This window comes from Lagenorhynchus albirostris, chromosome 20 (assembly GCF_949774975.1).
Source record: "Lagenorhynchus albirostris chromosome 20, mLagAlb1.1, whole genome shotgun sequence".
NCBI classification, from domain to species: Eukaryota; Metazoa; Chordata; class Mammalia; order Artiodactyla; family Delphinidae; genus Lagenorhynchus; species Lagenorhynchus albirostris.
This window is the reverse complement of record NC_083114.1, coordinates 26,880,044-26,893,959: the sequence shown is the minus strand read 5'-3', so window position 1 is coordinate 26,893,959 and position 13,916 is coordinate 26,880,044. Positions and strand designations below refer to the sequence as shown.

At 40.2% G+C, this 13,916-nt stretch overlaps 1 protein-coding gene across 2 annotated transcripts in view; it reads right to left on the bottom strand.

The window, feature by feature from the left end:
* Nucleotides 1–13,916, bottom strand: part of STXBP4 (syntaxin binding protein 4) — a 183,742-nt gene that overhangs the window by 17,522 nt on the left and 152,304 nt on the right. For both annotated transcript variants that reach the window (XM_060133833.1, XM_060133834.1), the window contains one exon: nt 6,623–6,680. In XM_060133833.1, the coding sequence (XP_059989816.1) occupies nt 6,623–6,680 (58 nt within the window). The remainder of the gene's footprint in view (nt 1–6,622; nt 6,681–13,916) is intronic.

Sequence of the window (13,916 nt, the reverse complement as noted above, 5' to 3'; positions counted from 1 at the left end):
TATGGAGAACAGTATGGAGGTTCCTTAAAAAACTAAAAATAGAACTACCATATGACCCAGCAATCCCACTACTGGGCATATACCCTGAAAGAAACATAATTCAAAAGCAATGACGTACCAAAATATTCATTGCAGCTCTATTTACAATAGCCAGGATGTGGAAGCAACCTAAGTGTCCATAAACAGATGAATGGATAAAGAAGATGTGGCACATATGTACAATGGAATATTACTCAGCCATAAAAAGAAAATAAATTGAGTTATTTGTAGTGAGGTGGGTGGACCTAGAGTGTGTCATACAGAGTGAAGTAATTAAGAAAGGGCAAAACAAATACTGTATGCTAACACATATATATGTAATCTAAAAAAAAAAAAAAGGTCATGAAGAACCTAGGGGCAAGACGGGAATAAAGACACAGACCTACTAGAGAATGGACTTGAGGATATGGGGAACGGGAAGGGTAAGCTGGGACAAAGTGAGAGAGTGTCATGGACATATATACACTACGAAATGTAAAATAGATAGCTAGTGGGAAGCAGCCGCATAGCGCAGGGAGATCAGCTCGGTGCTATGTGACCACCTAGAGGGATGGGATAGGGAGGGTGGGAGGGTGGGAGGGAGGGAGACGCAAGGGGGAAGAGATATGGGGACATATATATGTATATATATAACTGATTCACGTTTTTATAAAGCAGAATCTAACACACCATTGTAAAGCAATTATACTCCAATAAAGATGTTTAAAAAAACAAACAAAATAAAAAACCAATGAATATACCTACTTGAAAAATCACCAACAGTATAATATAATGTTTGAAGCAAGTATATGATATTGAGATTTTTGTATCGTTTATAGAGATGTATAGATTATATATATAATAATTTAATTATTGATTAATATATTATATATAGTACATTGTGAAACAGCCTTGTCATAGGCATCCTCTAAGATAGCTCCCAGTGGTCCTTACCTTCTGGTATGCACACTCTTGTATAGCTGCCTCCTACACTGTACCAGGGTGCTCTGTTTGACCAGTAGCATATGGCAGAAGGTATGTCAATCACTTCTGAGATTGGTTATAAAAGACACTACAGGTTTTATCTTGGTGTTTCTCTTGCTTTCACTTTTTCTCTTGTCCCTTGCTGTGGGGGAAGCCAGCTGTGATGTTTGTGCAGCCCTATGGCCCTATGGATGGAGAAAGGTCCACTTATGGTGAGGAACTGAAGCCTCACATGTGAGCCTGGAACAAATATTCCAGCCCCATTAAACTACTCTTCAATTCCCAGACCTGGCTAAGAGCTTGATTGCAACTTTATGAGAAACCCACATCGAGAGAGAGTCAGAATGATCCAGCGAAACCACATCCGGGTTCTTGACCCTCTGCAACTTGGGTAAGAAAATAAATGTTTATTGTTTAAGGCTGCAAAATTTTGGGGAAATTTATTAAGCAGCAATAGAGAATTAATACATGAAATCATGGCCAGTGATCACAGTGAATCTGAAACCTTCAATAGAAAAAAAGAGTTCAACGAAAGCAACGTAGCAGTTATGTCTAGTTTGTAATATTAAGTTCATTTTTACTCTCAAACATAGCTCATAATAATTCTGTTAAATTATATAACATACATATAAAGTATATGAACTTTTAAAGTGGAATCATATCAAAAGATTGTTATAAATCTGTAATAGTATATAACTGCAAAGGGAAGATAGGAAGTTGGGTGGTAAAATGGTCAGGTTTACCAGATAATTTCATTACAGCGCTATCAAGATAACTGGCATTTTGTCATTGAATTTAAGAACGCGGCAACTCTCTCTCTAAGGAGAAAATAAGAAAGTTTTCCCTTGAATGCACTGGTATTTATATAGCAAGTGAGTAAGCCCTGCCTATTTGCATATGTGCATACACATATTGGTGTATACACATACACATATATAGATGTATACTTTTGTTAGTTCTATGAGACACTGGCTCTAGCAATGCCAATATTTTGATTATGTTTGTTTACACAAGATAAAATGCTTTCTTCTCTTGTGTCAGAAGGTAAGTAGATGACTACACAGTATTAATGGGTGTGCAATGGACATGTGGGTGGATAGGAATATTCAATGAAGACCGTCTTTGTCTAGGCATTCTTGGGACAGCACTGACAGTTATTCCTTTGCCCAAGGCTTGGCTTCCATCAGATTTAACAATTCAGTTTCCGGGAAGATAGTGACAGGTGTCAATCTCAGACATTGTGTATACGTACACAGACCGGCATCTCCTCCAATGTTCTGGAAGAGGGATCTCAGTCACTGTTCTTTTTAAGCAAAGGTGACAGAGGCAATGAACTGAGTTCATTACTTGTTATTTCTTGCCTCCAAATTACCATTCACATGGTAAATGAACTACTCCTACCCAAAAGCTAACACAGGCTAGCCAGGCTCAAAAGTTTGGTTGGGGTAGTGAGAGGATGAAAAAACAAAAATCTAAATAGTTCCAAGAAAGACATATAGTGGATGCTTGCTTATGCAGACATTACTTATTTGGCATCCTATCTGAAGGCAGCTAAGAGCTGAGAGGAAACGCTCATCAAAATGTTAGGAGCAAGTGAAGAGGCCTAACCTTGGCTGAAAGTGTCTACTTTGGGTCAGGTGTTATGATAGGCTTTTTACATACATAAGCTCATTCATTCTGGGCAGGAACTCTATGAAGGGCTAATATTCTTTCCATTCTATACGTAGAAATTAAAGCCCAGAGAGGTTTAGTAAACATGCCAAGGTCATTAGGCTATTCTGTGGAGACACCAGCATTGGAACCTACGTTTCTCCAAATCCAAAGCCCATGCTCTTCTTTTCCTTATACCAGATGGCCTTCCTGGAATCAAATCCACCTGCACCAGAACTTATGCACTTGATTCACATATAAACACTTGTAGATGCACACTCCAGGACTATTTACAAGCAATTCAAATTAGTCTGATTATTTGGCATCCTGTCTTCCTCAAATAAACTCCTGGGGAAGATGGTGAAGTGTGTAGAGGATTGAAAAGGAGAATGGAGATGAGGAGATGGCCAGGCATGTTGAGATCGGGGAGAGATGACAGCTGTGTCTCTATTCTAGCTTATACAGCTTAACGTCACCCTGCAGAACTCACTGTATTATGTATAAGATTGATGTTTATAATGATTTTGTTCAGGGGCCTCAGTAGAAGAAGGCAGGAAAGCACACAATACTTGTAAAATAAGACTTCCATTAAGAATAGTTAAACTAAAATAAATGTTGGTGCTTGAATGGGGTTAATGACTAGCAAAAAAGCCAACTTGGGCTTCCCTGGTGGCGCAGTGGTTGAGAGTCCGCCTGCCGATGCAGGGGACACGGGTTCATGCCCCGGTCCGGGAAGATCCCACATGCCGTGGAGTGGCTGGGCCCGTGAGCCATGGCCGCTGAGCCTGCACGTCCGGAGCCTGTGCTCCGCAACGGGAGAGGCCACAACAGTGAGAGGCCCGCGTACCGCAAAAAAAAAAAAAAAGCCAACTCATGGTAAGCAGTCCATTCCTCCATGAGACAAGATAAAGAAAACACTGGTATATTGTTAGATTTTCTTATCTTTACTGTTTGACCTTTCTAGTCTCCAGGAGATGACTACTTGTGCTTAGAACTAAGTTTCTATTCTGCTATTTAAAAATGAATAAAGTATAGAATTCTAACAAAATCAAGATCAGTTTAAAATATCTTTCTTGTCATATGTAAACATGCTACGTTAAAATAAGGAGATGGAGATGGTGCAGCGTGGGTGTGTGTTTTGGGGGGATGGCTTTGGACTCAGACAACCCTGGAACTGTATCTTGGCTCTGAAATTTTACTACGGCCTGACCTGGATGAGTTTAGCCTCTTTTCCACAGAGTTTCTCCAACTGTAATGGTGAGACAAGGATGCCCACCACTGTCCTTTAACAAATCTATCTTACCTCTTTTCTGCTTTCCTTAGGAGTCAAGATTAAGGTCAAGGAAGATAACTCCCTAAAGAGTGTACATTATTTTCTATGACTGGAGTGGATTATACAAATGTGGTGCCGCTTTCCATTCCTTCTACGGGACTGAGTTAGATCTCAGGGCAGTCAAAGGGCTTGCTACTACTTCTCTTCTCTCTTCTCCTAGGATGCTGTTCTCCCTTATAGTAGGAGCCCAGCCCAAGGCTACTGTTCCAGTCAGCAAAGGACAGTGGCTTAAACCACTGGGTACCAGGCAATGGGACATGCTCACTCTCTGACTCACACTCACGTCTCTTTCTCCCTCCTTTTCCTTGGTAGTTGGTGATGGTGCCCTTATCCTTTCCTTTCCTGGTTAGGCTCTGACACAGCTTTGGGTTAGGATACTGACAGATGGCTAAGGCTAAGCCTTGGTGAAAGAGTTCCCCACAGGGTCCAGACTCATTTACTGACATTTTTCAAAGGCCTCTGACTTCAGAACCTGGGTTTACAATGAATGCCAGTTTGCCTTCCTTTGATGGGGCATTTCTTTTGGGGACCTTCTAGGAGACAGGCATGGCTGAGGGCAGGATGCAGCTCACCACCATCATAATATCGTCCTATTAAGAGCTGAGCGATGCCCACTTTCTACAGTGTTAAGAAGATTAGAGAATACAATGCGTAGAAAAATACCCCTAACATATGCCTGGCTGTTGAGCATCACCGCTCCCCCCCCCTGCCCCCATCCCCACATCTCTCCCCTTATCCATTACAACGTGAACATAAGAAAGAAACCCAGTGCAAATTTGGATGTGGTTTTTCATTTTCTTGTCACCCCTACAGTACAGTGATTCAAATCTCTCAGGAACTAAACATAGTTAATACAGCATATTGAAGTGAAACTTTCCTTCCAGAAGAGTTATGATTTGGGAAGTGAATAGTATGGCGCTAAATGTAATCTGTTCATGGAATTCCTGGGTCCTTTGCTCCAAAAGTCCCTTTCTCCTTCATGTATTATAAACTACACCTTTGCTTTATTAATTACTTTTTGCTAGAGACCACAAGAAAAAAAAAATCAAGAAAATACTTTGCCAGGTTTACCCCTAGCTTTTCCTTAAATCTTTTCAAAATATGAAGCTTCTGAATTTTCAATGTCTTTAATGGTCATACGATTTTTCCTGTTCTTTTTTCCACCATGATGTTTTCTCCATGTTGTAAATTAATGATGACTATTTTATTAGGTATCTACTGTGTTCCAAATTTTATGCTAGGTGCTTAACATTTAACAACTCTATAAAGTAGGTACAATTCACCTTATTTTTTGATGAGAAAACTGAGATGAAGAGAGATGGAGGAACCTGTGTAAAGTCACAGAGTTTGAGAATCCAAAATGTGGATATTGCTTTGAAAAATACTTGCACATTTGAAAGAACAGCAAGGATACATCTCTCTTTTCCTCCCCAAATGCATACCAAGTATCATTTGCTAAAAAAGGGTCATATAAGGAAGTCTTGTGGGATTTTAAGAGGATGCTGGGAATCCCCCTTGTGTTCTCATAGCTCCAACTCTGACATGAAAAGAGCTACTCAGAACATAGTGGAAGTATACCAGATTGCCGTGTCCAGAGTAAAATTAACCAGTCCAGCAGCTAGAAAATGTATTTCTGTTGAGGCTTTCAAAGAGAGGTCTCTAACAGTCTAGTATACTAGAGAGAATCCTAGTGTCAGAAGACTTGGGTTCCCTTCTGGCTTGGTGACTTAGTTAGCTGTGGATTTTTTGGCAACTACTCTAGGCTTTTATTTTTTTCATCTATAAATGAAGGATGTTCTGAGACTCCATTGAGATGAGGTTTGTTCATATACTGTCTCATTTATCTCCTCAGTTATATATTGTATGTTTTTCCTCACTATTAAGTAAATTCCTTGATATCAGAGAATATATAGAATATATATAGTCTGTATATCTCACTGCTGTATCTCCAAGGTATGGAATACTGCCTGGTGCACAGCAAATGCTCAAGAAATATTTGCAGGGCTTCCCTGGTGGCGCAGTGCTTGACAGTCCGCCTGCCGATGCAGGGGACACGGGTTTGTGCCCCGGTCCGGGAAGATCCCACATGCCGCAGAGCGGCTGGGCCCGTGAGCCATGGCCGCTGAGCCTGTGCGTCTGGAGCCTGTGCTCCGCAACGGGAGAGGCCACAACTGTGAGAGGCCCATGTACCGCAAAAAAAAAAAAAAAAAAAAAAAAATTTGCAGAATAAATGAACTGTGTACACTGCAAAGCATGAAAAAATGTTGATTATTATTACTATTATTGTTAATAAGTTTTGAGACAAAGCAGACTTTTTCATTAGATATTAACTTTGCATAAATATTAATACTTTTAGCCAAAAGTGAATTGAGGCAGCCAACATTTAGGTTCAAATGACAATCCTGTTCCAATTTTTTGATGTTTCCCTTGAAATAATTATTAGGTTTTTTTTTTTCTAAATAATATCTAATATTAGCATTTAAATCACATGAAATGAAAATGGTGAAGTTTCACTTCTTGTTACTAATTTTTGTAACCTCCAAGAGGGTTTCTTGGTATTACTGATTATTCTGCAACTTCCAGGTTCTCTCCAGATGTGAAGAAAATTGCTTACTTGGTTGAGATGCTTGTACTTACTTGATGAAGTACTTGATTCCATCTGCTGTGTAAGCTTCCTCCCACCCGTAAGGTAGACCTTGAGTGAAAGGAAACCAAAAATACATTTAATAAGATGATAAAGATAACTTTATTTCCTGGACACAAATTTCCCACAGCTTTACAATTATTTGAGTACATTTCTTGTACAAAATAATTGTCTAGAAAGGAGGAATTAAAACAATTCAGATGAGCTTTCATACTCAGCATCTTAGAACACAATAAATAAATCTTGAACTGTTAACAATCTGCTTTAGTTGCATTAAATGGATCATGACTTGTCATTTACATGTGGTGAGCATTTTTTTTTTTTTTTTTTTTTCCGGTACGCGGGCCTCTCACTGCTGTGGCCTCTCCCATTGCGGAGCACAGGCTCCGGACGCGCAGGCTCAGCGGCCATGGCTCACGGGCCCAGCCGCTCTGCGGCATGCGGGATCCTCCCGGACTGGGGCATGAACCCGCGTCCCCTGCATCGGCAGGCGGACCCCCAACCACTGCGCTACCAGGGAAGCCCGGTGAGCATTTTTGTCAGCAGGATTCAAGCAAAAATTTTTGGTGCAGGGGATGTTTTCTTCCTGGCGGCAGAAAGATGGACAAGATGGCCTCTGCTTGTCTATTCGGGCTCAAAGTTTCTTTAATCGGCTCCCTTTACATTCTTTCACTCAGCTCCACAGGGAATCGACATATGAGTACCAGATCAGCAAGCAGTTTGAAAGTAGCTCTTGGACAAGACAAAATTCCTTATGAAGTCTAAAATTTAGCAAAGTGATTTACAATGGATTGTAGTATTTTATTTTGTTAATTAAGAATTTTGTGCATTAAATGTTAACGGCCAAACAATTTGCTAAACTCAGCTTCCATTTCAGTAATGGGATTGAGAATAATTAGTTAGCTATAAAGAGATGCAGACTGAAGTAAGCAAGCAATCATTTGGCCATATTTCTATAAATAAGTACATTTTTGTCCTCACCAACAGAACAGGCCCAGGTTGAGGCAGCCCATTCTCTATATTCCAATTATGGGTGGTACTCCTTTAGAACACAAGGGTTTCCATCCCTTGGCTCCACCCCTGAATACTGTTAAGCAGTGGTCCCCAACCCCCAGGCCACGGACCAGTATTGGTCTGCGGTTTGTTAGGAACGGGTCACACAGCAGGTGAGCAGTGGGAGAGTGAGCGAAGCTGTGGAATTGTCTTCCAGGAAACCGGTGCCAAAAAGGTTGGGGACTGGACTTTCCTGGTGGCACAGTGGTTAAAGAATCCGCCTGCCAATGCAGGGGACACGGGTTCGAGTCCTGGTCCGGGAAGATCCCACATGCCGCGCAGCAATGCCTGCTGAACCTGTGCTCTAGAGCTGATGCTCCACAGCTGGTGCTCCACAACAAAAGAAACCACCACAGTGAGAAGCCCTCCCACCGCAACAAAGAGTAGCCCCTGCTCTCTGTAACTAGAGAAAAGCCCGCGCGCAGCAACAAAAACCCAACGCAGCCAAAAATAATAAGTAAATAAATAAATTAAAAAAAAAAGGTTGGGGACTGCTGCTGTAAAGGATTGTAATTGACCTTTTGGATCAGTCTTTGGTATTGACTTATCAAGGCTCCTTTGATGAGTATAAGAACATTAACACATCAAAGAACAGACTCCTGGTGCAGGTAGGCTACTTTAGAAAGTAACTGAGCTGTAACAACAAACCATTTCCCCAAGTCTCAGCAAGGGGCAGAGCAAAAATGCAGGAACAGCAACTATGAACAAAATAAAACCTTTCTCTATCATCATTCACTTCATATTCTTTGAGAATAGCTCTAATGATGTTATTTTTATAAGAAAAACAAAACAAGCTTTACTTTATATTTACCTCCAGTCTTTTCACACAGTTGTATAAAATAAGAGCCTGGCCCAGAATTCTGTAACTACTTCCTTTGTGGATTAACACAGGCCACCTAGGAGTTTCTTTTTTCCCTTAATGAATAAATGTTCCTATCTTAAGCACAAAATAAGCATATCTGGGAACTCAGCATAAGCAAATGACTGGCTTCTTAAAAGCCCCTGAAGTGACACTATATATATCTCTGATAGTAACCATGGCCAGCACACGCTCAGCCAGACAGGCCATGATCAACTGCTGCTGCAGTTCACGTAGATTTATCGCCTTTACACTTTCTACACCTTTGTTACAGATCACTTCATTTTTCGCTGACAAGCCCCTCACCTGAAGGGAAGAATCTGATGACTGTACACAAAACCCCTGCTTTTATGACAAAAAGGTTCAGAAATGCCAGGAATGATGATCAATAGGGCAAAGACACGCTAAAAGTAGAAAGTCATTCTAATGTGACTAAGATTTTTGTTTAAATGACTTGTCTCTTCAGTGCAATTATAGCCATATTTCTAATTTATTAATTCACAGGTCTTTTTTTTTAATGAGGAGAAAAAAATATGTATACTTTAAAGACAGTATCTTTTAATCTATAGGATCATTTGAGAATTGAGATTGACATTGGGATACCGCATTCCCATGACATCAAAATAGAGTTCCTGCCCTGATTGTTTTCTTACAATTAGTAAACAAGGACTATAACTTCACAACGGTCTTATTAAAGGTACCAATTCATATCCATATAAGTCAAAATGGTTATTCAATGACTGTAGCCATCAAGATATTCCTGTTTATTGAACAATATTTGAGGATAAATTCTCTGTTCTGAAAAAATAGCATTTCTTTTTAGAAGACTGAGTGGTTTCTTCTTCTTCATGCAGTTAATATAGTCTGTAAAAAACAGACTTGGGGACTGAATTGATAGCGACTATCTTTCAGTGATAGTTCAGTAATAGAAAACACAATCACTGTCCAATTAATTATAAGTTAAAAACCACAATATATTGATACACCAAATAACCTACTTTATAGAAAAAGGGCACTTTTGATTTCTACAAGCTTATATAACTATGATGGACGCAATTGTCCTTTAGTAAAGATTTTCATCCCTTCACAATAAGTGATTTGGGTATAATTACAACATACTATCTAAATACTTTTCAGTAATCGTTATAGTCCCGAGGCATTAAAATTTTTCTACATTCCCCACATCTTTATACTTGCAAATATATAATGCTTCTCTTTTTCCTTTTCATCTTTGCTTTAAAACTGTTATGACAACTATTGTTTCTGATTGGAAGTATTTGTTTATGAGCCCTCACATAACGTTCTTTCCATCAGAGATCATTTGTTTCAAAGTACTCTTCATGAGTATTTCGCCAAAGTAGGAGTCTCGTGTATATTCAGCTTAGAACACTGGCTGTCACCTAACACTCCACATATCCAAAACCAAACTCATCACATGTCCATACAAAATAGTTTCCCTTCTATTTTCCCAGTCTATTTACATAGGAAAGTTCTCTTTGTCATATTTGGCCTTTTCATTAAATATTTATTGATCATTTTTTTAGTGATTATTTTTCTGTGTTTAGCATTTTACCTGGTGTTCAATACATAATGATTAACAAATTAACATGTACCTTGGTCTTATGAAACACTAAAAAGTAATCATAAATAAAGACACCATTAAAAGTAGGAATAAGTACTAGGAAAGAAAAGTATTGAATACTATGAAAGAGTAACTCATAGCACAGACAAAGGTTAAACTCCTTAATACATAAGTAACTCCTACAAATCAGTAAGAAAAAGGTAATGACAAATAGGAGTCTGTGAAACATGTGGAACATTCAGGACATAAATGTACTTAAACATATGAAAATAGGCTTAATTTCACTCTTAACAAGAGAAATACAAATTAAACTAGTATGAGAGGCTGTGTTCATCATGTTAGCAAAGAGTAAAAGATAGTTTAATAAGACACTGTGTTGAGGGTATGAAGAGGCAGTCATTCTCATACTCATGGGAGTATACATATGATAACATATGTATGGGGAGAAACTTTTCAAGATCTACCTAAAATTTTAAATGCTAATAACAACAGTTCACATTAATGGAGTGGCCATGTGCTAGACATTGCATTACACATGTACCAACTCTCTTAGGCCTCACAACAATTTTACGAGGTACTATTATTATCCCCATTTTACAAATGAGGAAACAGGCATGGAGAGGTTCCATCACTTGCCCAAGGTTACACAGCTGGCAGGCAGTAGAGCCCAGACTCCTAACCACTACGCTGAACTGGCTCCATGGACCATTTAATCCAGCAATTCTTCCAGGAATTTATCTTATAGATAACCTTTATGTACGAGATTATTAATTGTAAAAGTAAAAGATTGAAAATAATCTAAATAACCACCAATGGGGACTGATTAAAGACTATATATCAGATAACGGGATATTGTCCAGCTGTGAGAAAGAATGAGGAAGTACTTTATGTACAGTGTGGATAAAGGGATGTAGGATGAAGGAAGGATCTCTGAAATTGCTGGAGTTATCCAGGTACAGACGTGGGCAAGAACACTAGGTTGAGTGAACAGCAAGTGCAAAGGCTCTGGGATGGGGAAGAGCTTGGCATGTTTGAGGAACTGAGAAATCATTGTTCCCGGAGAATAGTGAGTGAGTTAGGAGGGGACTGATACAACAGTGAGCCGGAGAGACAGGCAAATATGACTATGCAGGGTTTTGCAGGCCATGTTAAAATTGTTTGAAAGTTTCTTAACAGGAAAGCTGGAGATATGCTACTGTTTAAGATGAAGAAAGCTGCAAGAGAATGTTGCTCCCACCATATGTGCGGAAAGCTGCACAACCTAAAAAAAATTTTAAAAATTTTGTTTAGTTCCTCAGAGACTGAGTTCCTCACCTGAGCTGACCCTCAGGTGAACTGAATTCCAAAGGGTGACAAGCCCCTCTGAGGGAAGATGGGGCACGTGAACTCTTTCTGTCTTGGCAGAGCACAGGAAGAAGTCTTGCCATAAAAGTGGGTAGGAAGAAAATATCTAAAACTGTAATAAATTTGTAAAGCCTGCTTATGGGCTACCATGATAGTTTGGTGTCCCCGGGAGCCCTAGACACAAGGAGAGCCTGCTCTCCCTGAACAGCTCTTTGCTCATGAGAAAGACAAGGGGTAGGCAGGAGACCTGAGAGAGCCCCTGGGTAGTGTGGGCTCATGCAGAACCTGCAAAGGTTCGAGGGTGGAGCAGAAGTATCATCCATGACCTGGACCCTCCTCTGATATGAAGTAATAGCTGGCTGCAGTTTGGGGAGGAACAAGGGACACTCCCACATGTGGACAGGAATCTGAGTGACAGAAGGCAAGTCATCTGTTCCTGGGGGAGGGGCAAGAAACTGTCACACCCCCAGTCCCTCCCAGACTCCACGAAAACCTCATTTGTCCTGGTGAGGTGAGGTGGGTAGAAAACCTGATGTCTTCACCCTGCACTGACACTAAGTCATGGAGGGGTGAGGGCAGGAAACCTTTCAAATCCAGAATCCTGCACTGATGTGACGCAGAGTTTGACTTCCACAAGGAGCGGGGCAGGAAACCCACTTGAGCACTTAGTAGGAGGTAAGGTTGTTTGCCACTAAGGAGGGACAGGAAGGCTGGGAAAGTCCTACCCCTGAGACTTGGGCATGGGGCCTGTCTGAAACCCAGAGACCAGAGTAGGAAAGCCGAGAGTCTCTCCACACCCCCTCACTCCCCACATGCACCACTCACCTGACACTGAGCTGCCTACTCTGGGAGAGGGCAAGAGAGCAGACAGTAAATGTCCACTGTGATGCAGGTGTGTGGAGCCTGCTGCCTGCTGAGGATGGGGCAGGCATACTGAGAACCCCTACCCCCAGCACCCCAGACCTCACATGAGCACAAGAGAACAGCAGACAAGCACTAGAGGAATTTGAAGTCTGTGGTAAACTCAATAGAACCCTAGAAACAAAATGCAAATCCAGCTTGCCTACAAATGAGAGTGAATAACCACCCTCCCCCGCAAATGCACACTAAAGGCCTGACAGAGAAGAGACAGACCCATTTCAGGGTTTAAATAACATTTACCCCAGTCTCTACAGTTCTGTACCTCCAAATACTGACAATCACAATTATAAGACACAGAAAAGCAAGAGAAAAAGATCCATTGCCAAAAGATAAAACCACCAACAGAACCAGATCCAGAGAAAATATTGAGCTTTAAAATAATTATAATTACACATTAAGAGATCTAGTAGAATCTAGTGAACTATGGTTGTGTGACTGCAGTGATGCTCGTTACTTGGGTATATCACGCAGAAGGTAATGACTGAGCTTGTTGAGGCCCAGAGTCTTGTTAAACAGCGGGAGGGAAGGAGAGAGTGCCAAGTGAGCTGAGGGAATGTGTAAGAGTGATTGGAATAATGGACCCCAGACTTTAAGCTGAATAAGAAGACAAGTAAAAATAACAGTGGAGGCTGAAGGATAGAGAAAATAGGAGATCTTATTGAGGGAAATAAACTATGTAGTGAGCTGGAAAGGTGGGAGGTTTGAGAGGGAGAGTCAGGAGTCTGAACCACTGTCTGTGGTGCCAAGGTTTGTGGTGGAATTGGAAGACCATGGTAAAGTGGGAAAAAATGGGCATTGGACAAAGAACTGAAAAGTAAAGGTGGTGGACTCACATGGATGATAGCAGGAGCTGGGATGGGGAGAAACACTGGAGAATGAGAATTCCAAGAACACAATAGAGAAGGACAACACCATCAGTCTCAGAGGGCTCAAATAACCAAATTTATCTGAAAAACATTTTCTAGTGTAGTTGTTATGAAAACTCAAACACATTTAACTTTTAGCATCTGATATCTTGAGAAAAAGAGAAAAGAGAGGGAAAGAGCTTGGGCGGAAGGGTGGCTATGAGAAAGAAAGAAAGAAAGAGAATCTAACTCACAATTAATAAAGCTTCACTAAAGAATATGATATATATCACAGTGAAATTTTTTGCAGTCACAAAATCTGAATCTATATGTAATGTTCCTCAATTATAATTGAAAAACTATGGGAAAGTAATAATCTTGTGGAGTCTATATGATAGTGATAATAGCAGTCAGCTTGCCTAGCTTACAGGGTTATCGTGAGACTCTTATTAGAGAATATATAACTATATGATATATATACAAAAGGAGACAATTATTATTCAGAGTAAGGAAAATAATAGCTCCTTCCTTCTCCTTCGTTTATGGTTCTAGAGATACAGAGAAATTTGGATGCTTAATATAGGAAAGGTGTTTAAATTATCTACAGGGGAAATCTCCATTAATATACTGGGATATTTTTTAGAATCCTCTCCCAGTACAGGAAATTATATAGTCTCTATTTC